At 42.4% G+C, this 25548-nt stretch overlaps 1 protein-coding gene across 1 annotated transcript in view; it reads right to left on the bottom strand.

The window, feature by feature from the left end:
- Positions 1-25548, bottom strand: part of svopl (SVOP-like) — a 101652-nt gene that overhangs the window by 6000 nt on the left and 70104 nt on the right. The window contains exons 9-12 of the mRNA XM_059977791.1: positions 24775-24848; positions 20914-21098; positions 15311-15422; positions 9495-9576 (exon numbers count right to left, since the gene is read on the bottom strand). Of these exons, the coding sequence (XP_059833774.1) occupies positions 9495-9576; positions 15311-15422; positions 20914-21098; positions 24775-24848 (453 nt within the window). The remainder of the gene's footprint in view (positions 1-9494; positions 9577-15310; positions 15423-20913; positions 21099-24774; positions 24849-25548) is intronic.

Here is a 25548-nt window from a genome sequence, read left to right as displayed (position 1 = left end):
GAAAAAAGCTGAGGAATAGATTTGAAAAGTGGGGAGGGGGAGAGAGAAACACCAGGCAATTGGTGAAACTTGGAGGGGGAGAGATGAAGCAAAGAGCTAGGAAGTTGATTGGTGAAAGAGACAAAAGGCCACGGAAGAAAGAAAAAAGGGGAGATGAGCATCAGAGGGAGGTGATGGGCAGGGAAGGAGTTAACATGAGAGATGGAAAAGGGGATAGGAAATTGTAAGGGAAGGCATTACTTGAAGTTGGAGAAATCAATGTTCATGCCGTCAGGTTGGAGGCTACCCAAACAGAATACAAGGCATTATTCCTCCAACGTAAGTGTGGTCTTATCCCGATAGTGGAGGAGGCTATTGATTGGACATATTGGAACAGGAATGGGAAGTGGAATTAAAATGGGTGGCCACTGGGAGATCCTGCTTGTTCTGGTGAACAGAGTGTAGATGCTTGGTGAAACGATCTCCCAATCTACATCATGTCTCACTGACATATAAGAAGCCACATCACGAGCACCAAACACAGTATTTGATCCCAACAGACTCACAGATGAAGTGTTGCCTCACCTGGAAGGACTATTTGAGGTGCTGAATAGTAGTGAGGGAAGAGGTGTAAAGGCAGGTGTAGCACTTGTTCCACTTGTGCCAGGAGGGAGATCAGAGGGAGGGACGAATGGACAAGGGAGTCGTCCCTGTGGAAAGCAGAAAGTGCGGTGGGGGGAGGGGAAGGAAAAATGTGTTTGGTGGTGAGATTCAGTTGGTGGTGGTGGAAGTTTTGGAGAATTATGACACAACCTTGAATCTTGAAGAAGGGAATTAGGAGAGCTAGAAGGGGAAATGAGAAGGCACTGGCAAGTAAGATTAGGGATTCTGCATGTATGTGAAGAACAGGAGGATGACTTGGGTGAGGGTAGGACTGATCAGGGATAAAACAGGGAGCATATGCTTGGAGTAAGAACAGATGGGGGAGATCTGGAAGCAGGCGACACAGTAGCATAGTGGTTAGCACAACGCTTTACAGTACCAATGACCCAGGGTTCAATTCCCACTGCTGCCTGTAAGGAGTTTATATGTTCTCCCAGGCTTTCTCTGGGTGCTCCAGTTTTAGTAGATTAATTGGTCATTGATTAGGCTGGCATTAAATTGGGGGATTTCTGAGCGACACAGTTCAAGGGGTTGGAAGGCCTGTTGCATGCTGTATCTCAATAAATAAATATAGATCCTTAAAGAACACTTTGCTTCTCCCCTGAGAGGGACATGCCGAGGTTAAGGAGGAACCAGCATGTTGGAAATTCTGTAAAACATTAGGATAGATATGTCCCTGTAGCCAGATAGGATATAACCCAGGTTATTTAATAATTACTTTCAGTGAGAGGGACCTTGATGTATGTGAGGTTAGTGTAGAGCTGGCTAATATGCAGGAATATATTGACGTTAAGAAAGAGAATGCATAGGAGCATTTGAAAGGCATCAGGATAGATGTGTCCCAGGGCCAGGTGGATATACCCCAGGTTACTATAGGCAGAGACTGCTGCAACATTGGTGATGATGTTTGTGTCCTCATTAACAATAGGAATGGAACCTGAAGACTGGCAGGTGGCAAATGCTATTCCTTTGTCCTAGAAAGGTAATAGGAATAATCCTGGGAATTATAGACCAGGGAGTCTTACATCAGTGAGTGGGGAAACAATTAGAGAGGATTCTTAAAGACAGGATTTATGAGAATGAGGAGAAGCTCAGGTTGATTAAGGGCGGTCAGCATGGCTTTGTGAGGGACTGGTCATGCCTCATGAGCCCAATTGAATTCTTCAAAGGAGTGGCAAAACAAGTTGATGAATTCAAATGGTGGATGTGGCGTTCATGGATCTAATATCTTTGACCACCTTCCTTCATTAGGCTCATTTAAATAGTCGGGAGGAACGGATCAAGGAAAGTCAGCAGTGTGGATTCAGAAAGACAAGAAAGTCTGCAGATGCTGGAAATCCAAAGCAACACACACAAAATTCCGGAGGAACTCAGCAGGCCACGCACCTTCCATGGAAAAGAGCAAACAGTTCATGCCATGGGCCAAGACGTCACCTATTTGTTCTTTTCCGTAGATGCTGCCTGAACTGCTGAGTTCTTCCAGCGTCTTGTGTGTGTTGCATGGAGTTGGAATTGGTTTCCCACAGAAGGATGAGGGTGGTAATGGAGGGTATTCTGCCTGGACCCCTGCTCCTTGTGATATTTATAAAAGACCTGGATTTATAAAGGACATGAGTGAGCTAGGTCTTTTCCCTTTGGAGTGAAGGAAGATGAGAGGTGGTTTGAAAGGGCTGTAGAAGAAGATGCACCAGTGAACAATGCAACCTAGCGTGACCTTGTCCAGGTTGTTCACAAAACTACTTCCTTCACTTCTTTATGTCTTCTTTATCTTTCAAATGTGGTTCTGCTACTGTTAGAGCTTGTGATCTACATTTTGGTGGTGGGTTATCAGGCCAATTGAGCAATCTGGTGATATGCTGTCTGTGAGAATGTTCCATGAGGTTTCAAGTGAAGCATGTGGCCTAGAGGCCAAGAAGCCTAGAGACAGGGTGCAAGCCCATGATTGACTGCTTCTCACCAATCTCGCTGATTAAAGCACTGAGGAAGACTGAAATCATCGAGGTGAGCTGGTGTCCAGACTATCTACCAGCCTCTCGCTTGCTGCTCCTGAAGGGAAATCCTGCTTTTGAATGGTCTCTTTCTCTGCCTCCCTCAATGCTGTCAGAGGATGGCATCAGAGTCTGGGTTTTTGATCGACGTGGTTTGTGGATTGGACTCTTTAATTCATGTTATGAGGTGTCTCCGTTTCTGAGGTACCCACCTGCTTCAAAGAGGCTTGAATTATAGCGGTGCCTACAAAAAGCAATAGTAACCTGCCTCAACGACTATCATCCAGTTGCACTCTACCTCCTTTTATTGTTGTTACCTTGGATGATTTTGAATTGAGGCAGCCTGCAGACAATGAACACTGAGCTGAACTGAATATGCCTGGAAAATTTGTGTTTTATATTCTGTGTGTTTTGCAGTTGTGTGACTTTTTACCTGTGCGTGTAGGGTGGGGCTGGGGGTTGACATTGTTGTTTGAACGGGCTCCATGGTGTTTCTTTGTTTCATGACGAATCTCAGGGGTTGCATACTGCCTACGTGCTTTGATAATAAATGTACTTTGAATCTTTGAAGATGATAAAGAGGCACAGATAAAGTGGACAGCCAGTGTCTATCTCCCCATCCCCAGGGTGGCAATGGTTAATAAGAGAGGGTATAATTTTAAGGTGATTGGAGGAATGTATAGGGGAGGTGTCAGAGATATGTTTTTTTTAAACAGAGAGTGGTAAGTGCATGGAATGCATTGCCAGAGGAAATGGTAGAAGCATTACATTTGAGGCACTTAAGAGTCTTATAGATAAGCACGATGAACAGATATATGCAGGGGTATGTGCGAGGAAGGGTTTCGATTGATCTTACAGTACATTAAAGGATCATTGTGGGCCAAAGAGCCAGTATTGTGCTACACTGCTCTATGTTCTAAAATCAGTTAGAGTAGTATGTGTAACAGTGGGTGACAGAGGCGATGGTCCTTCCAGGTTACTATTTCTAGAAGAATTATCCCCAAAGCCTGTACCTACAGGTAATTCTGCTATAACATCTGTTTCCTTAATGCAAGTTGGTTGCAACATGATTGATGGAAGAGGGAATACTGTTTGTATTATGAACATTGTTTAAGTACTTGCTTTGCAAGCAACTGCAGCCTGTTCAGCTATTACAACGTTCTATAACAGAAGCCTTCTTCAGAACGTAACTATCACATTATTACAGAGCTTCTTGTATGTAACAAAGAACATTTTATTGCTGACTGACATTAAACCTGCTCCTCATTGATAGATCCAAGTCACTTCCAGGCCTGGCCAGTCAGTGAGGAGTTCCAATACCAAGAAATATTTCCTGATTCCAGCCCATCTGGTAATGACCATATGACCATAAGATATAAGAGCAGAATTAGGCCATTTGACCCCATCAAGTCTGCTCCACCATTTCATCATGGCTGATCCATTTTAACTCTCAGCCAATCTCCCAACTTCTCCCCATATCCTTTCATGCTCTAATCAAAAATCTATGTCTTCCATAAATATATCCTGCGTGAGGACTCCCAAGTCCCTTTGTGCCTCAGATTTTAGAATTTTCTCTCCATTTAGAAAATAGTGTATACTTTTATTTCTTCTACCAAAGTACCTGGCCATGCATTTCCTGACACTGTATTTCATCTGCCACTTCTTTGCCTATTCTCCTAATCTATCTTTCTCCTAAAACCTCTCTGCTTCCTCAACACGACCTGCTCCTCCAGCTATCTTCGTATCATCTGCAAACCTGGCCACAAATTCATCAATTCCTTCATCCAAATCATTGACATATAAAGTAAAAAGAATCAATCCTAACACAGTCCCTTGTGGAACACCTCTAGTCACTAGAAAAGGCTCCTTTTATTCCCACTCCCTTCTGTCAATCAGCCAATGCTCTATCCATCCGAGTACCATGGGCTCCTAGCTTGTTCAGTAGCCTCATATATGGGACCTTGTCACAGGCCTTCTGAAAATCCAAGTACACACCATCTATCAATTCTCCTTTGTCCATCTTGCTTGTTATTTCTTTAAAGAACTCCAGCAGATTCATCGAAAAATATTATCCCTTAAGGAAGCCATGCTGACATTGATCTATTTTACCATGTGCCTCCAAATAGCCTGAAACTAAATCCTTAATGATCAACTGCAACATCTTCCCAATCACTGAGTCAAACTAACTAGCCAATAGGTTCCTTTCTTCTGCCTCTCTCGCTTCTTGAAGAGTGGAGAGACATTTGCAATTTTCCAGTCCTCCGGAACCATGCCAAAATCAATTGATTCTTGAAAAATTATTACTAATGCCTTCACAATCCCTTCAGCCACCTCCTACAGAACCCTAAGGTGCACACCATCTGCTCCAGGTAATTTATCTACCTTCAGACCTTTCAATTCCTCAAGGACCTTTCCCTGGAAAAGGCAAATTCACTCAATTTCACCACCAAACACTATTGAATATGCAGCATACTGCTAGGGTCTTCCACAGCAAAGATTGATGCAAAATACTTATTCAGTTTATCTACCATTTCATTGTCCCCCATTACTACCTCTCCATCATCATTTTACAGTTGTACTCTTGGCTCTCTTTTACTTTTCATATATCTGAAGAAACATTTATATCCTCTATCTATTATTCGCTTGCTTTCCTTCATATTTTCCTTCTTTGTGACTTACGTAGTTGCCTTCTGTTGGTTTTTAAAAGCTTCCCACTAATTTTTCTTCTATTATATGCTCTCTCTTTAGCTTTTATGTTGGCTTTGACTTCTCTTGTCAGCCATTGTTGCATCATCTTTGGGATATCCTGTGCCTTCCAAATTCCTCCCAGGAATTCCAGCCATTGCTGCTCTGTCATCAACCCTGCCAGTGTTCTCTTCAAATCAATTTTGGCCAGCTCCTCCCCCATGCCTCTTAATCCCTTTACTCCATATCTAACTTTAACTTCTTCCTCTCAAGCTACAGGGTGAGTTCTGTCATGTTACTATCACTGTCTCCTGAGGGATTTTTTTAACCTTAAGCTCCCTAATCATTTCTAGTTCCTTGCACAATACCCAATCCAGAATAGCTGATTGCCTTGCGGGATCTACCAGAAGCTGCTCTAAAAAGTCATCTCATAGTCACTCTACAAACTCCCCTCTTGGGATTCAGTGCCAACCTGCCTGCATATTGAAATCCCCCATGATTATTGTAACATTGCCCTTTTGACATGCATTTTCTATCTCCCATTGCAATTTGTAAACCACATCTTTGCCACTGTTTGGAGGTCTATATATAGTTCATATCAAGGTCTTTTTACCTTTGCAGTTTCATTGCTCGACCCACAGTGATTCTACACTTCTGATCCTATGTCACTTCTTTCTAATGATATGATTTCATTTTTAACCAACCTGCCTGTCCTTTTAATACAATGTACACTTTAGAACATTAAGCTCCCAGCTATAATCTTCTTTCAGTCACGGTTCAGTGATTCCCACAAAATCATAAATGCCAATCTGCCACTGTGCTACAAATTGATCTAACTTATTTTGTATATGCAGTATATGTGTCGGCCTCCATTAGTCTCGATAGACCACGGATTTGCACCTTGGAAAGTTTCTAGGGCGCAAGCCTGGGTTTTTTTTTAATGGAAGACCGGCAGTTGCCCAAGCTGCAAGTCTCCCCTCTCCACACCACCAATATTGTCCAAGGGAAGGGCATTAAGGACCCATGAAGCTTGGCACCGTTGCAGAGCAATGTGTGGTTAAGTCCCTTGCTCAAGGACACACAAGGCTCAGCCAAGGCTCGAACTAGCGACCTTCAGATAACTAGACAAATGCCTTAACAACTTGGCCACACACCAACACCTTATTTTGTATACAGTGAGCATTGAAATCTAACACATTCAGTCCTGCATTCATTGCCTTATCAGTTTTGTACCCCTTTTACATTGCAACTCAACCCGTTGACTGCAGATTTGCCCTATTATCAGGCTCTCCTTGCTAGCAGACTCACTACACACTGCCTCTGTTTGTGAAGCAACTGCCCTATCCTCAGCCCTATCACTCCGGTTTCCATCCCCCTACCAAAATAGTTTAAACCTTGCTGAACAGCTCTAGCAAACTGACACGCAGGATATTGGAACTCTGCTGGGCCCAGATGCAACCCGTGCCCTTTGTACAACATGTACCTCCCCCAGAAGAGGTCACACTGATCCAGAAATCTGAATCTCTACCCCTTACTCCAGTTCCTCAGCCACACATTCATCTGCCAATGATCCTATTTTTACCTTCGCTGGTGTGTGGAACAGGCAGCAATTCCCGAGGTTACCACCCTGAATGTCCTGCTTTTCAGTTTTCTACCTAGCTCCCTAAAATCTCTCTTCAAGACCTCCTCACCTTTCCTACCTATGTCAATGGTGCTGATATGTACCAAGACTTTCTGGCTGCTCACCCTCCCCATTTAGAATACTGTGGACATGATCTGAGACATCCCCTATCCTGGCCACTGGGAGGCAACATACTATCCGGATGTCTCTATCTTGTCTCTGTTCCTCTGTCTATGGAATCTCCTGTCACCACTGCAGTGCCCTATACCTCGCCTCCTTTCTGAGCCATAGAACCAGTGCCAGAGACCCCGTCACTGCAGCTTCCCCGGTTGGACATCTCCTTTAACAGTATCCAAAGTGGTATACTTATTACTGTGGGGAACGGCCACAGAGGTACTCTCTACTGAATGCCCGTTTCCCTCACTCAGTTACCTGCCTCCTGCAACCTTTGGGTGACTACTTCCCTCTAGCTCCTATCCATCACCGCCTCATTCTCCCATATTTTCAGTGTGGCCATGTTCAGATATGAATGCCTCCAACTTGATATGCTACAACCATACTCTCATTTCAACCTGCTCGAAGGTTGTGGCACTCTCAGCTTTCAGTGCAGCCTCTCTAGTGACACATTATCATCAAAACATGCTGGAAAACTGGAGAGCAAACTCAAAAATTGGAATAAAATACAATGGTCGATTACCTTGGAGGCCTTTATGTTTTTTTTAATAAGTAACGAGAAAGGAAGAGGAGGAAGAGGACTTTCTTCCTCTCTCCCTCTGTCTTGTTTTACAACGGTTGGCATCCAGCTTAATGGTGCATTACTGCCACCTTCTGCTCTGGAGTGTGCAATAGACTCCCATTCTAAATCCCTTCACCCAATCTCTCTCTCTCTCTCTCTCTCTCTCTCTCTCACACACACACACACACACACACACACACACACACACACACACACACACCCCCCCCCCCTCCCCAACCTACACTTTATCCTCCCATCTTTGGCCATCCTAGTACCCTATTCCTGTTTATCCATCACATCCTATAAAAAACCCCTTTGCCCTTAAGAAAGCTAAAAGTACCCTGACCTGTGTTCTCTCACCCATGCCCAGCAACCCTTTTAATGTGAATTCCTGCACCCCCAATTCCCTTAGATTAATTCTCATCATCTCTCTCTGTATCCCATATCTTATATCCATATAAGGATATTCTTCCTTCTATTAGCTGAAATGATGATAAGCCCAGTAAGCTAGTGCAGGCATGGGCAAACTATGGCCCGCGGGCCATATGCAGCCCGTTAAGCTTTTTAATCTGGCCCGCAGAACTTGATGAAATTATATTAATAAACCTTGTTAACATTTTTTCCCCGCAATTCTGGCGTTTTCCCAATAGATGACGCACTCTATATACATTTGTGGCGACCCATTTCCTGGCACATCCGAACTGGCTCACAATTAGCCAGCGTTCCGGCGAAGGGAGATAGCCTGCGGGGATTTGCGAGCACAGAGCTTTGGAGCCTCTGCGCAGGGGGGCAGGTTGAGGGAGGCTTAAAAGTGAGGCTGGGGATTTCGAATAATGTTTTTTTTCTTCGACTGCAGTTACCGACTCCGTGTCGTAATTTTAGCGCTGCGTGTAGCACACCGCTACACATTGACCTTTGTTGAGGTGCAGCGTATTACTCCACATTTGCGCTTTACTCTTTGTTCGGCTCGACCTATTTGTGTGAACAGGCGTTCAGCGTCATGAACATCAACAAAGCCAGCCACAGATCCAAGTTAACTGACCAACACCTCAGATCCATCCTGAGAATCGCCACAACAAAACTAAATCCAGAATTTGATGCGCTGGCTAAAAAGGGAGACCAACAACACTGTTCCCACTGAAATTAAAAATAAGTTTCTTCGTTGTGTTATGTAAAAAATGTATTTGAAAATATTTTTTTCAATAAGCCTTACATGTTACATGTCATTTCTGTTACGTGATGGACATGAGTAGTGCGCAGGTGCACGTACGTTCTCAGAATAAAAAATGTGCTCCAGATCAAAAACGCGCTCCGCATACTGCCGCGCTCTCACTGTTCTGTCATTGTGCGGGTCGTTGTTGAGTTTTGGCACAGGGGACAATTGAATAAGATCGAGCAGGACAAGGAGACCTGCATCTCCTACCGTTTTTGAAATAAAGGCAGTCAGGAGGAGAGTGATGATGATAATATCTTGAAGGATAACAGAATTTTCAGTGCTTTAAAATAATAACTGTTACTATTTAAAAAAGCTGTATTTTATTCATTTAATTTTCAGTGTTTTAAAAGTCATTTCAATAAATAGCTAAATACCATGGGACTTCAAAGACAGATATTTTGTTGTAATGCATTTGTTCATTTTCAATTGAAATTAAAGCACATGTTTTCTACATATCCCATGATATTTTATTTTCTCTTATGAGGTGTATTACCAAAACACTCCGTCCATCTGCTCCTGGTCCGGCCCCCCTGTCAAATTTTAGAATCCTTTGTGGCCCTCAAGTCAAAAAGTTTGCCCACCCCTGAGCTAGTGGATGCTACCTACCTCTGCAGTGTAGATATAGATGATACTGAAGTTGGCAGAGACTAGGGCACGGAGAATGAACAGCAAAGTGGTCAGTGATCCCCTAAGAATGAAAATAGATCTGCATTAAGATCGCCTAATGACTCCAAAGGCCATTTCCTCCCTCTTACAGGCTTTTGACCTGATAGCTTCATTGTGATTTCGGAAAGAGAACAGTCGATTTTCCAACCATAAGTTCCAAGAGCAGCAACCTGAGGAGCAGTCTTCACTAATGTTGGGTGGTGATTTAACAGAAAAGGTGGAATAGAGGGAATTCACCTGCTTCACTCCAAAAAGTGGAATGAATCTTTTATATTCAATTGAGAGGACAGGCAGCCCCTCAGCTTGATAACTTCATGAGATTCTCCACCAAACTTTGCAGTTCAATTACACGCTCATATCTCAATACTTTGGATATTCAGGGAATCAAAGGATATAGGGTTAGCATGGCTACACTGGGCTGTGTTACAAGATCTTAGAGGAGGGTGTCGGAGGCATGAGTGGGCCAGCGGTCCTCTCACTTATTCTATCCTCAGGTTCCAGAACAAGCCGCACACCTGAGGGCTGGGAGAAATTCAGAGTCCAGCAGAGGAGGACAAAGGGCTTAATTAGGGAAGGGAAAAAAGATTAAGAGAGAAAGCTGGCAGGGAACATAAAAACTGACTGTAAAAGCTTTTATCGATAAGTGAAAAGAAAAAGATTGGTTAAGACAAATGTAGGTCCCTTACAGTCAGAAACAGGTGAATTGATCATAGGAACAAGGACATGGCAGACCAATTGAATAACTACTTTGGCTCTGTCTTCACTAAGGAGGACATAAATAATCTTCCGGAAATAGTAGGGGACCAAGGGTCTAGTGAGATGGAGGAACTGAGGAAAATACATGTTAGTAGGGAAGTGGTGTTAGGTAAATTGAAGGGATTAAAGGCAGATAAATCCCCAGGGCCAGATGGTCTGCATCCCAGAGTGCTTAAGGAAGTAGCCCAAGAAATAGTAGATGCATTAGCAATAATTTTTCAAAACTCCTTAGATTCTGGATTAGTTCCTGGGGATTGGAGGGTGGCTAATGTAACCCCACTTTTTAAAAAAGGAGGGAGAGAGAAACCGGGGAATTATAGACCGGTTAGCCTGACATCGGTGGTGGGGAAAATGCTAGAGTCGGTTATCAAAGATGTGATAACAGCACATTTGGAAAGAGGTGAAATCATCGGACAAAGTCGGCATGGATTTGTGAAAGGAAAATCATGTCTGACGAATCTTATAGAATTTTTTGCAGATGTAACTAGTAGAGTGGATAGGGGAGAACCAGTGGATGTGGTATATTTGGATTTTCAAAAGGCTTTTGACAAGGTCCCACACAGATTAGTGTGCAAACTTAAAGCACACAGTATTAAGGGTATGGTATTGATGTGGATAGAGAATTGGTTGGCAGACAGGAAGCAAAGAGTGGGAGTAAACGGGACCTTTTCAGAATGGCAGGCAGTGACTAGTGGTGTACCGCAAGGCTCAGTGCTGGGACCCCAGTTGCTTACAATATATATTAATGATTTAGACGAGGGAAGTAAATACAGCATCTCCAAGTTTGCGGATGACACGAAGCTGGGCAGCAGTGTTAGCTGTGAGGAGGATGCTAAGAGGATGCAGGGTGACTTGGATAGGTTAGGTGAGTGGGCAAATTCATGGCAGATGCAATTTAATGTCGATAAATGTGAGGTTATCCACTTTGGTTGCAAGAACAGGAAAACAGATTATTATCTGAATGGTGGCCAATTAGGAAAAGGGGAGGTGCAACGAGACCTGGGTGTCATTGTACACCAGTCATTGAAAGTGGGCATGCAGGTACAGCAAGCGGTGAAAAAGGCAAATGGTATGTTGGCATTCATAGCAAAAGGATTTGAGTACAGGAGCAGGGAGGTTCTACTGCAGTTGTACAAGGCCTTGGTGAGACCGCACCTAGAGTATTGTGTGCAGTTTTGGTCCCCTAATCTGAGGAAGGACATTCTTGCTATAGTGGAAGTACAAAGAAGGTTCACCAGATTGATTCCTGGGATGGCAGGACTTTCATATAAAGAAAGACTGGATCGACTAGGCTTATACTCGCTGGAATTTAGAAAATTGAGGGGGGATCTTATTGAAATGTATAAAATTCTAAAGAGATTGGACAGGCTAGATGCAGGAAGATTGTTTCCGATGTTGGGGGAGTCCAGAACGAACGATCACAGTTTAAGGATAAAGGGGAAGCCTTTTAGGACCGAGATGAGGAAAAACTTCTTCACACAGAGAGTGGTGAGTCTGTGGAATTCTCTGCCACAGGAAACAGTTGAGGTCGGTTCATTGGCTATAGTTAAGAGGGAGTTAGATATGGCCCTTGTGGCTAAAGGGATCAGGGGGTATGGAGAGAAAGCAGGTAGAGGGTTCTGAGTTGGATGATCAGCCATGATCATACAATGGCAGTGCAGGCTCAAAGGGCCGAATGGCCTACTCCTGCACCTATTTTCTATGTTTCTACGTTCTTTACATAGTCTACAAAATCAGGGAGTTAACAAACTTGGATTAGGTAGATTTTTTAAACGCATCATTAATTGAAGGTTTAAAATAGATGGAAACTGGGTTGTCAATAAATTCCACCACGAAGGGTCCCAAACCCTGCTGCAAACGGAGGAGGGATGGGCATGGGGCTAGCAGCTGCATCCCGTAAAAACACAGAGCTACAGAAGACTGAAAGACTGCATATCTGGGTGAGGAAGGATACACCAAGGTGGGCTACACCAGGCAACAATGTGAAAGACTGGCCCAGAACAGTTGAGCTACTGTCAGAGGTCCACACTCCAGTCGGGGTAATGGGCTTAAGTAAGTCTTATGGATACTCAAGTGGTGTGATCAAATTCTAGATTGCAAGTGCATGCCTGGCCCTGATTAACGTCACAACTTGGGAAGTGAAGTTCTTTCATATATCATCCCAGACATGACCTGAAGTGGTGTTTGAACCCACCACCTTATCAGTCGGGTGAATGCCACTAAGTCATGCTGGTTCCCGTATCAGTACCTACTTCAAAGTTTCAACAGCAAACCTGCAAAATTTCAAAACTGAAAACATTTTAAAATTGACAACGAGTTTACAACACAGTCTATGTCTTTGGATCGTGTACTGATGGAAAACCTGATTCCACCTTCCTGTTCTGGTTGCTGCTCTTTAAAGACATATCAAAGTAATGTTTAAACGTGATAGCTTTTTACAGTCCACTTTTGTCCATCCACTTCTCAGTCCACCTACCCCAAGTTTGAACTTCATTCCAATTTTATCTTTCTCTATTTCTACTCCCATGCAGACTAATTACAGAATCACTATTGCAAAAGCACCCGTCCACAGATACAACTTCAGTCTCCAAATCTACCGCACAACTCAAATTGCCATGGTTGCTCTAAAGATTTCTCTGAATCCTCTATGGGAGTTATATGCACTTCAAAGCTTTCACACTGACTGTATCTGAATTAGCACCCATTATACTGCAGTGGTGCCTTTGCACTTGTTAGATATGTGTTTACCTATATGCTTTTCCCTTCACTGTTTACAAGAGTATCATACACTTCCAACAGTGAGAATGCTCCTATGTTGTCATTAGTTCAATCCATGTAAATGTGTAATGCTCCCTCAAATAGATCTTCCCTCCTCATGGCTGTGGACGATTAATTAGCCATGAGTACCACCAACAATCTCTAACTGCCCACCAACCCCATCCCTGTTTATCCCTGACAACAGCTAATTGTTTTCCTTCTTACCTTTAGAGCAAGTGGTTTGGCATTAAGAAGAGAACTACTAAAATGGAGGGCAGAATCTGATAAGAACAGGAATCAGAGGAACACTTTGAGCAGGGAATTCAATGTGCTTCTGGAAATATGGTTTTTCTGTATTCTCTACTAGAATAATTTCTTAATAAAAGCTATTCCTGAACAGCAGGTATCAAGTCACATGTTCACTAACATTTGGTTGCAGTTACTGCCATTTTTACTCTAGATTGTCCACTAATGCTTGAGAAGTTCAAAAACCTGTTCAGCTCGGTAGTCATTCCAAAACATTGCCACGGATGAACCACCTCATTCTAACAAGTTTGCAAACAAAGGGAGGGCAGCAACCTGCTCACATTATCATCGCACAAGGTGCCTGCCTCTGATTATCCTTAAAATCTCCATGATAGCCATAAAGAAAGAGTAAAAGAATGAAAATGTCTGAACCTTCGACGCCCTTACTAATCTAGAATCTATGAACCTCCGCTTTAAATGTACCCAAAGACTTGGCCTCCACAGTCATCTGTGGCAATGAAGTCAACAGATTCACCACCCACTGGCTAAAGGAATTTCTCCTCCTCTCTGTTCTAAAGGACATCCTTGTATTCTGAGGCTCTGTCATCCGGTCCTGGACTTGCCCAGAAAAGGAAACATCTTGTCCACATCAACAAAATCTAGGCCTTTCAATATTTGAGAGGTTTCAATGAGATGCACCCTCATTCTGCTAACCTTCAGTGAGTACAGGCACAGAAGCATCAAGCGCCTCTCATAATTTAACCCTTTCATTCCCAGGATCATTCTCATGAATCTGATCTGGACCCGTTCCAAAGCCAGCACGTCCTTTCTTAGATAAGGGGCCCAACACTGCTCACAATATTCCAAATGCAATCTGTCTAATGCCTTATAAAGCCTCAGCATTACATCCTTGCTTTTATGTTCCAGTCCTCTCAAAATGAATGCTAACATTACATTTGCCTTCCTTACCACCAACTCGACCTGCGAGTTAATCTTTAGGGAATCCTGCTCGAGGACTCCCAAGTCCTTTTGCACTTCTGATTTCTGAATTTACTCCCTGTTTAGAAAATAGTTGACATCTTTATTCCCCCTACCAAAGTGCATGACCATACACTTCGTTACACTATATTTCATTTGCCCCTTCTTTGCTGATCCTCCCAATCTGTCCAAGTCGTTCTGCAGACTCCCTGCTTCCTCAACACTATCTGCTCCCACCTATCTTGGTTTTGTCTGTAAACTTGGCCGGACACTCCATCATCCAAGTTATTTACATATAACATGAAAAGAGGCTGACCCAACACCAACCCCTTCTGAATAACACTAGTCTCTGGCAGCCAACCAGAAAAGCCCCCCCCCCCCTTTATTCCCACTCTTTGCTCCTGCCAGTCAGCCAGTATCTGAGCTGATTGTACCGAGAATAATAAAGTTACAGATGCAGGAATGGAGAGAATTATGGTGAAAGGTGGGAGTGGCAATGTAAGAGAATCTTGATAATTGACAGAGTGATGGATAGGTAGAAAACACTGAAATAATGACAGAAAGCATTATGAGTGAAGAGCAGCAACAATGAAGGAAGGAATTGCAGCTAAATAATAGACATGGGGAAGAAAGGGATGGCAGATAAAGGACAGGTGTGCTGGAAAAGGAACTGTGATTAAAGGACAGATATGTTGAAGTAAAGGCTAGTATGGAAAGTACAGATAAGCGGATGAAAGGGAATGTGAGTGAAGAACAGTTACAAAAAGATAAAGGATGGGTATGCTGAGGGAAGGATTAAGTGTGAGTATTAAACATGGTCAAATTTATACAGTGGAGATATGCAATAGAGAATGTAAGGCAGAGGACAAAAGGTGTATTGAACTATAAAATTGATTGCTGGGAGTGAAATCGCAAGAAGACCCATGAAATCTTGTGTCACCTTTGGGAAACTCTTACTCCTATGTCCCAAGAGATGTTACAGAACATTCTCCATATGCAGCATCCATTATTCACCCTACCTGCTACTGCAGATGTTGAGGAGGAGAAAGAAAATACCGGAAGCTCCCATTGTTAATGCCAGACTGCGTCGTCTCCCCAAGGTTTCAATGATGAAAGGGCTAAATGGAATAACTGTGAGAGAAAAAAAAATAACCGGTCATTCTTTAGAGAAAGATAGAAACAATACAATTCAATTCATTTGGGAAATTACGGCTTCTAATCAATAAGCCTTGGTCTCGGTATCTTCTTGTGCAACTGGATCCTGGACTTCCTCACTTGCAGAGTCCAGTCAGTTCAGATTGGCAACAACATCTCCTCCAGAATTACCATTAGCATCATTGCTCCACAAGACTGCACGCTTAGTCACCTGCTCTATTTGATTTCTGCTTATGACTGCGAGGCTAAGCACAGCCCCAATACCATATTTAATTTTTCTGATGTTGGCCAAATCAAAGGTGGCGACGAATCAGCATAAAGGAGGGAAATTGAAAATCTGGCTGTGGTGCCACAACAGCAACCTCTCACTCATTGTCAGCAAGACCAAGGAACTGATTATTGACTACAGGAGTACAAAACTAGTGGTCCATGAGCCAGTCCTCATCAGGGATCAGAAGTGGAGAGGGTCAGCAACTTTAAATTCCTCAGTGTTATCATTTCAGAGCAGCTGTCCCAGGTCTAGCAGGTAAATGACATTATAAAGAAAGCACAGCAGTACCTCTACTAGGTTAGATGATTGTGAAGATTCGGTTTGTCATGTGAAACCTTGACCGACTTTTATAGATGTGTGGTGGAGAGTATATTGGCTGATTGTATTATGGCCTGCTATGGATCACCAATATCCTTGAATGGAAAAACCCATGAATAATAGAGGATGTGGCCCAGTCCATCACATGTAAAGCCCTCCCCACCATTGAGCACATCTATATGGAACACTGTCACTTGGAAGCAGCATCCATTAGTGGTTCAACGGTTCAATTTAATATCAGACATTATGTACACCGTATACAACTTCAAATCCTTACTCTTTGCAGACTCCATGAAACAGAGAAAACACGACCCAAAGAATGAACGAGAGACGTGAGAACCTCAAAGCCCCCACCCCTCCCCACACACACAAACAGCAGCAAAAGCATCAATGAAGGACCCCCAACAACCAGGTCATGCTCTCTTCTCATTGCTGCCATCTGGAAGGAAGTACAGGACCATCAGAACCCACACCACCAGGTCCAGGAACAGCTATTACCCCTCAGCCATCAGGCTCTTGAATCACGGGGCATAACTTCACTCACCCTAATAACTTTTCCCACAACCTATAGACTCACTTTCAAGGGCTCTTCATCTCATGTTCTCAATATTTATTACTTATTTATTTTTCCCTCTCTTTTGTATTTGGACAGTTTGTTTTTTACACATTGGTTGTTTGTCCTGTTAGGAGCAGTCTTTCATTGATTCTATTGTGTTCCTCAGATTTACTGTGAATGCCTGCAAGAAAATAAATCTCAGGGTTGTATATGGTGACATATATGTACTTTGACAATAAATTTACTTTGAACTTTGAGATTGTGTGAGAGGTTAATATCAGCTAGCTAATAGAATGAAGGTACAGATGAATGAGTGGCTGAGGAAGTAGTACAGGCAGCAAGGGTTCAGATTTCTGAATCATTGGGATGTCTTCTGGGGAATGTATGATCTGTACAAAAAGGATGGGTTAGACCTGAACCTAAGTGAGGCCATTATCCTTGTGGTCAAGTTTGCTAGAGCTGTTGCGAAGGATTTAAACTAATTTGGCAGGGGGATAGGATATGTGTGATAGGGCTGAGGATGGGATAGTTGGTGTACAATTTGATGCAGTGTGTAGTGAGACTGTGCAGAGGACAAACAAATGATAAGGCAGCATGGCAGTCAGTAGGCTGGGAAGGCAAAGTCATTGAGTATATTTAAAGTGGAAGTTTAAAATGGAGATTCTTGGTTCGTCGGGGCGTCAAAGGTTATGAGAAGGCAGGAGAATGGGGTTGAGAGAAGTAATAAACCAGCCATAATGGAATGGTGGAGCAGACTCGATGGGCTGAGTGGCCTAATTCTGTTCCTATGGTCTAATATGGCTTCTACAGATATGTTAAGAGTAAACAGATAGGAAAAGACAACACTGATCCTCTAGAAGATAAGAATGATAATCTATGTGTGGAGCCAAGAGAGATGGGGGAAGATCTTAAGTGGACTTTTTGCATCTGCATTTACACAGGAGATGGACACAGAGTCTATAAAAGTGAGGCAAACCAGCAACAAGGACATAGACCCTATACAGATTATGGAGGAAGAGGTGTTTGCTGTCTTGAGGCAAATTAGGGTGGAAAAATCCCCAGGGTCTGAGGTTCCAGAAGAAGATGGCACTGGAAAACAATGCAACCAATTGCGACATCCTTCAGACAGTTCATGAAACTACTTCTTTCACGTCTTCTTTTTCTTTCAAATATTGGACCTGTGATCTACATTTTGGTGGTGTGCTTTCGGGCCAATTGAGAAAACTGTCACTTTGTTGCCTCTGAGGGTATTTGGTGAAATTTCAAGCAAATCATATGGCCTCAAGGCCAAGAAGTCTGGAGACGGGGCATAAGCACACAATCAACTCAATTTCTCATCTATCTCGCCGTTAAAGCATCAAGGAAGATTGAAATTAACGGGGCAAGCGAGTGTTTGGCGTTGTCTACCAGCCTCTTACTTGCCGCTCCAGAATGAAGGTCCTGCATTTGAATGGTCCCTCTCTCCATTTCACTCGCTGCTGACGGAGGATGGTGCTGGTGTCATGGGTTTTGGGTAAGGTTTAATTAATGTTGTCTTTAGACTAGACTCTATGGTTCATGTTACGATGTCTTTCTGGTTTCCGGTCACTCCTTTCTTGCTGCTATTTTGGACGATTTTGATTGGGGCAGACTGCAGCTAACGAATGACTCAGCAGTAGATTGATTGAACTGGACGCTTTTATATTCTGACTAATTCGATCTTTTTTTGCAGTTTGTGTGATTTGGCTTTTTTTGTGTGCAGGTCGAGGGTTTGATTGATGGTTCTCTTTGAACAGTTTCCATGGTTTTGTTTCGAGGCTGTGTGTGGGAAGACGAATCTCAGGGTTGTATATTGGACACATCCTTTAATAATAGTGTACTTTGCATCTTGAAGCTTTGAAGTATTCCCTTGGACTCTGTGGGAGGCAAGCGCAGAAATTGCAGTGGCCCTAGCAGAGATATGTAGACCATAAGATATAGGAGCAGAATTAGGCCATTTGGTCCATTGAGTCATGGATGATCCATTTTTCTTCTCAGTCCTAAGTCTCCCGTCTCCCCCTGTATCCCTTCATACCCTGACCAATTAAGAATCTATCAACCTCTGCCTTAAATATACATAAAGACTTGGCCTCCACAGCTGCCTGTGGCAAAGAATTGCACAGACTCACCACTCTCTGGCTAAAGAAATTCCTCCTCAACACCGGTCTAAAAGGACACCCCTCTATTCTGCGGCTATGAATTCTAGTCTTAGACTCTCCCACCATAGGAAACTTCTCCACATCCACTCTATCAAGGCCTTTCACCATTAAATAGGTTTCAATGAGGTCACCCCTCAGTCTTCTGAATTTCAGAGAATACAGACCCAGAACCATCAACACACTTAATATGACAAGGTATTTAATCCTGGAATCATTATTCTGCACCTTCTTTGAACCCTCTCCAGTTTCAGCACATCCCTTCTAAGATAAGGGGCTCAAAACTGCTCACAATACTCCAGATGAGGCTTCACCAGTCCTTTATAAAATTCTCAACATTACATCCTTGCCTTTATATTCTAGTCCTCTTAAAATAAATGCAAACATTGCATTTGCCTTCTCACCACAGCCTCAAACTGCAAATTAACCTTTAGAGAATCCGCTCAAGAACTCCTAAATCCCTTTGCCCCTCAGATTTTCTATTTCCTCTCCACTTAGAAAGTAAATAACCCTTTCATTTCTTCCACCAATGTGCATGACCATACACTTCTCATCTGCCACTTCTTTTCCCATTCCTCTCATCTGTCTAAGTTCTTCTGTGGCCTCTCTATTTACTAAAAACTACCTGCCTCACCACCTATCTTTGTATCATCTGCAAACTTTGCAATAAAGCCATCAATTCCATCATCGAAATCATTGACATATATTGTAAAAAGTATCAGTCCCAACACAGACCCCTGTGGAACACCACTAATCACCAGCAGGCAAATAGAAAAGGCTCCCTTTATTCTCACACTTTGCCTCCTGCCAAACACCCACTGCTTTATCCACGCTAGAAGCTTCCCTGTAATACCATGGGCTTGTGCCTTATTAAGCAGCCTCATGTATGGCACCTTGTCAAAGGCCTTCTGAAAATCCAAGTACACAATATCAACTGATTCTCCTTTGTCTATCCCGCTTGATACTTCTTTGAAGAATTCCAACAGATTTGTCAGACAAAATTTTCCCTTGAGCAAACCATACTGACTAGGGCCTATTTTATCAGGTGCCTCCAAGTACTCTAAACCCACATCCTTAACAATTGATTCCAACTCCTTCCCAACCACTGAGTTCAGACTAACTGGACTATAATTTCCTTTCTTCTGCCCCTGCCCTTCTTGAAGAGTGGAGTGACATTTGCAATTTTCCAGTCCTCCAGAACCATTCCAGTATCTAGTGATTCTTGAAAGATCATTACTAATGCTTCCTCAATCTCTTCAGGCACCTCTTTTTGAACCCTGGCATGTACACCATCTGGTCTAGGTGACTAATCAACCTTCAGACCTTTCAGTTTCCTGAGAACATTCCCCTAATAATGGTAACTTCATATACTTCATGCATGGCTTTGTGCACGGCAGGTTGTGTCTAACCAATCTTATAAAGTTTTCCAATGAATTTACCAGGACAGTTGATGAAGACAAGGCACTGGATGCTGTCTACATTTACCTTAGCAAGGCATTTGATAAGGTCCTGCATGGGAGATTGGTCAAGCAGGTACAGTTGCTTGGTATTCAATATGAGTAATTAAATTGGATTAGACATTGGTCTTGCAGAAGACACTGTAGAGTAGTAGTAGATAGTTGCCTCTCTGACTGGAGGCCTGTGACGTGGTATGCCACAGGGATCAGTGCTGGGTCCACTGCTGTTGGTCATCCGTCTCAATGATCTATTTGATCTAATGATTGAATGTGGCTACTTCGATTAGCAAATTTGCCAATGACACCAAACACATGCGCAAAAGCCGAATATCATTCCTTGCTAAGAAAAAACAAATGCTTCCCGGAATTTTAATTTTAATTGCAGAGGTCATGAGAAGTTAATGGTGTAACTGTTGCAATGAATTTCTGGTTGTGTATTAGTACCTTGGAATTTGACATCCATTTATTATTGGATTTTAACTCCATGGATTTCAGAATAATTATTTTAACTGTCTAAAGCTGCTTTATATGTTGGAAATATCAGATGTATCAGCCACTCCATTGGCTATGAACATAAACGTATCTTAACAAAAAGTTCAAAACTATGTAGCCAACATCTCGAAAACTGGCAATTACATGTAACAGAAGAATAATATTTTATCTTTTAAATGACATTTGATCGTGTTCTTACACATGAATTCTCCTAAAGTGCTGATAATCATGGTCTGGTAATCTGCAGCTTCGAACATTTTACAATGGCAAGTTTCCAGTGAGTTATACACATTTGATCCTTCAGGAACACCACAGACAGGGTTGTTTTCCAAGAGTTCTGAGCTGGTTAAGACGAGCCCATAATAAGCGAATGCTGTTCCCAACCTAAAGGGAAACACGTAGGCAAATTACATCAATCACTGTCTTCAGGTCAGATTATTTTATTAAATAAATTTCACAACTTCTCTTTCCGAAAAAAAATTTTTTAAACAGTAGTAAATTGGCACAGTCCTGACACATTTGAGTCAAGTCAAGCAGGCTGAGTGTTTCAATATTCCCACTGTATTATTGACCAAACCATTTTAAGTTTTCATCAAACTGAGAGGTCAAGATTAAAAAGTGAGGATTTATTTTGACAAAGGAAAGTGATTAACAAGACATAGGAGCAGAATTAGACCACTCAGCCCATTGAGTCCGTTCTGCCATTCTTTCATGGCTGATTTATTATCCCTCCCAAACTCATTCTCTTGCCTTCTCACTGTAACCAAACCTCTAACTTCTAATTTTTACTATATTATATGCCCTCTCTTTTCCTTTTGTGTTGGCTTTGACTTCCCTTGTCAGCCACTGTTGCCTCATCCTCCTTTTAGAATACTTCTTCTTTGGGATGTATCTATGCCTTCTGAATTATTCCCAGAAACTCCATTCTCTGCTGATCTTCTGTCATCCCTGCTGCTGTCTCCTTCCCATCAACTTTGGCCATCTTCCTTCTCATACTTCTGTAATTCCCTGACATCTGACTTTAGCTTTTCCCTCTCAAATTGCAAGGTGAATGCTAACGGATTATAATCACTGTTTCCTAAGAGTTCCATCACCTTAAGATCCCTAATCATATCCAGTTCAGTACACAACATCCTAGTAGGCTCAACCACAAGCTTCTCTAAAAAGCTGTCTCTTAATCACAAACTCCCCCTCTTGGGATCCAGCACCAACCTAATTTTCCAAATCTATCTACATACTGAAATCCCCCATGACTATTGTAAGATTGCCCTTATTAACCCTTACATGCTGTTCATATTCTAAACTTCACAGTATGGTCCGGGTCAATGGTCCCTCATAACAAGTGACTATACCAAATTTTGAACCACAGATCTATTTAGAATGTATAAATAGCCTATCTGACATTAATAAATGGGTGATTAATCCTTAATTAATGTTTCAGAGATCTAAAATCCATTTCAATAGATACAGGTCAAATTTGACCCAGAACAGCCTCAATGTACATAAATTTGTAGCACCTGTACAAAAGTATAACATTTTTAAATATTTTCATTTTTGCACATTTTGGGTCAGTTTAGGAAAAGTCACAAATTTCAGCTAAAAAAAAATGGCATTTAGGTTGTTTTTACTGCTGTCAAATGTCAAAACGGATCAAATTTGACCCAAACAGTATGTAAGGGTTAAATGACTCTATGTGCTGTTGAAATTTATATCCTACATCTGGCTACTGTTCGGGGGCCAGTATATAACTCGCAACAGGGTATTTTTATCCTTGCAGTTTCTAAACCCTATCCACAAAGATTCTACATCTTCTACAGGATTTGATTTCATTTCTTATCAACAGAGCCATGCCAACTCCTTTGTTTGCCAGTCTGACCTTTCAATAGAATGTGTATCCCAACTACAACCTTCTTTCAGCCACAACTCGGTGATGCCCACAATGTAATACCTGCCAATCCCTCATTGATCATGTGTAAGATCATCCACCTTAATCTGTACACTGCGTGATTTCAAATATACCAACTTCAGTCCTGTGTTCATCATCCTTTTCACTTTTGCAACCATGTTACACTTCACCTTATCCACTGACTGCAATTTTGCACCATTATCCGCCTTTCCTCCATTTCAGCTGAAGACATGGAAAGGAAGGAACAAATTTGCAGAACAGCAGCCTTTCTTCAACCTAGTTCATGAACTTCTTGCAATTATCCAGTGTTGGTCCACTAAACTCACCACTTAAGTCAAGCGCCCAACAGGGTGGGTGATATATGTTAATAATTCTTCCACAGAAACTGGGCTCATCAGAACTGAGTGCTCAGTCCTTCAATATGAATTCTTGCTCAAAATCTTAAATATGTTGTACATTTTTTAAAAAATGTACTTCCCTACCTTTTTTTTCCCTATTTCAGTCTTCTCCTCTTTTTATTTCCTTCTCCATGTGACTTGACGTAGAATTCAAGAACTCCATTTATCCCCCTCCCCCACCAATCTTCTCGATCATGGCTTCTATTATATTTATTATGTTATATTTCCAGTGAAACAAATGAGGCCATTCGGTCCATTGGATTAGTGCCGGCTCCAAGCACAGCATTCTCATCAGTTCCATTTCCCCCACCCTTATAAACCTTCACCCCTGCAAAATATTCTCTCACATATGCCCGTCATTTCTTCCTGAAGAACACTCACAAAATGCTGGAGGAAGTCAGAAGGTCAGGCAACACTGAATGAACGAAATAAACAGCTACCCACCATCCCCCTCACCTGGCTTTACCTATCACCTGCCAGCTTGTACTCCTTCCCCCCACCCCCAGTTTCTTATTCTGGCTCCTGCTCCCTTCCTCTCCAGTCCTGATGAACAGTCTTGGCCAAAGATGTTGATTCATTATTCCACTCCATTGATGCTTTCAATCTGTAAGTTCCACCAGCATTTTCTATGTGTTAGAAACATAGAAACATGGAAAACCTACAGCACAACACAGGCCCTTCAGCCCACAAAGCTGTGCCAAACATGTCCTTACCTGAGAAATTACCTAGGATTACCTATAGCCCTCTATTTTTCTGAGCTCCATGTACCTGTCCAGGAGATTCTTAAAAGACCCTATCATTTCTGCATCCACCACCATTGCCAGCAGCCCATTCCACGCACTCACCACTCTCTGTGCAAAAAACTCACCCCTGACATCTCCTCTGTACCCACTTTCAAACAAATTAAAATTGTGCCCTCACGTGCTAGCCATTTTGGCCCTGGGAGGAAACCTCTGACTATCCACACGATCAATGCCTCTCATCATCTTGTACACCTCCATCAGGTCACCTCTCATCCTCCGTCGCTCCAAGGAGAAAAGGCCGAGTTCACTCAACCTATTTTCATAAGGCATGCTCCCCAATCCAGGCAACATCCTTGTAAATCTCCTCTGAACCCTTTCTATGGTTCTTCAGCCACTGCAGAATCCCTTGTGTTTATGATTTCCTCTTGGAACTTTTGTCTTGAATTTATCTTTCTCTGAGGGAAAACTTACAGTGGTCAAATAATCTGTCGCAGTTCAATGACCTAATCCTCATTTCACAGGCTCAGATGGGAACAGGAGGATTATATTTTTAAATATATTTTAGAGATCGAGCAGAGTTACAGGCCCTTACAGTCCAACCAGCCTATACCACCTAATTACATCTTGTAACCGATTAACCTTCCGCCCATTCTTTGGAATGTGGGGGAAAATGGTGAACCAAAGGAAACTCACACATCACAGAATGAATGTATAAACCCCTTACAGACAACAGCGGGAATTGAACCCACGTTATGCATTATGCTGTCTGCTGTGCTACTGTGCCAAGCCTACAGAAGCTACAGACTACCTGAACATGGATATCGGTGTCTGTGGAACCTCCACACAAAAATAGCCATGCATTTCAAAGGAGGGGTAAATGAAAGGACAATAGCAAAAACAACTAGAGAAATAAATAATTAGAAAACGTGTAAGGAAAGGGACAAAATGCTGCAATTTTTAGGTTATGTTATAATTACTTTTAACTTTAATATCAGCAGGTATCCAATATTTACCATATGAACCAGCATTGCAGTGTTGTGCGTCTATATTCAGAATCTACCAAGTCAAAGACACTTCCCTTCCTTACCTGTCAACAAAAAGAAATCCAAGGTAGTAGCTGGGAAAATTCATTGTTCCTAGTAATAAGGCACAATAACATCTGATCATGTTTAGTAACTTCGACCTGTACCAAAGTTTGCATTCCCAGCTTTAGTGTAGGCTGAGAGGTGATTCCAGGTTTTGGGTACTCTCTGCTTTGGGACATAATGTATCAGGAACACCTCACTTTCCATAGAACACTACAGCACAGAAAACAGGCCATTCAGCCCTTCTAGTCTGTGCCAAAACTGTCCCTCTTTTAAAATCTTTGGAATACCCTTTGCCTCCAATGAACTTTCATTCAGGCTCTCCAGCCTCTTTCATCTTGACTCACAATCTTCCCTTAACCCACTACTAGTTCCTGCTATTTCAATGGTTGCCATTAACCAGTGATGCACTGCTCTGGCAACTGTTCATAGCCTCTAGTTACGTCAAAGTAACTCGCAGAGATTACAGCAGTTTTGAGTAGCGACAAGATAATAACTAGAGAATGGTCAGAGTGAGCTCCCTGCTGCATAAACAAACTGGATGAAAACGTAAGTGGGGAGGGGGTTTGTAATGTTGCAGACGATACAACTATTGGTGGTACTGTATTGTGGGAGGTGTAGGAAACAGCAAAGGTTAAAGTAGGATATAGATCAGTCGCAGATTTTGTGTAAGTTGTAGAAAGGGGTAAGGTAATGTCCAGG

Source organism: Hypanus sabinus, chromosome 8 (genome assembly GCF_030144855.1).
Source record: "Hypanus sabinus isolate sHypSab1 chromosome 8, sHypSab1.hap1, whole genome shotgun sequence".
In the NCBI taxonomy this organism is placed as follows: Eukaryota; Metazoa; Chordata; class Chondrichthyes; order Myliobatiformes; family Dasyatidae; genus Hypanus; species Hypanus sabinus.
The sequence above is the reverse complement of the archived record's forward strand: the minus strand, read 5'-3'. Positions and strand labels throughout refer to the sequence as shown.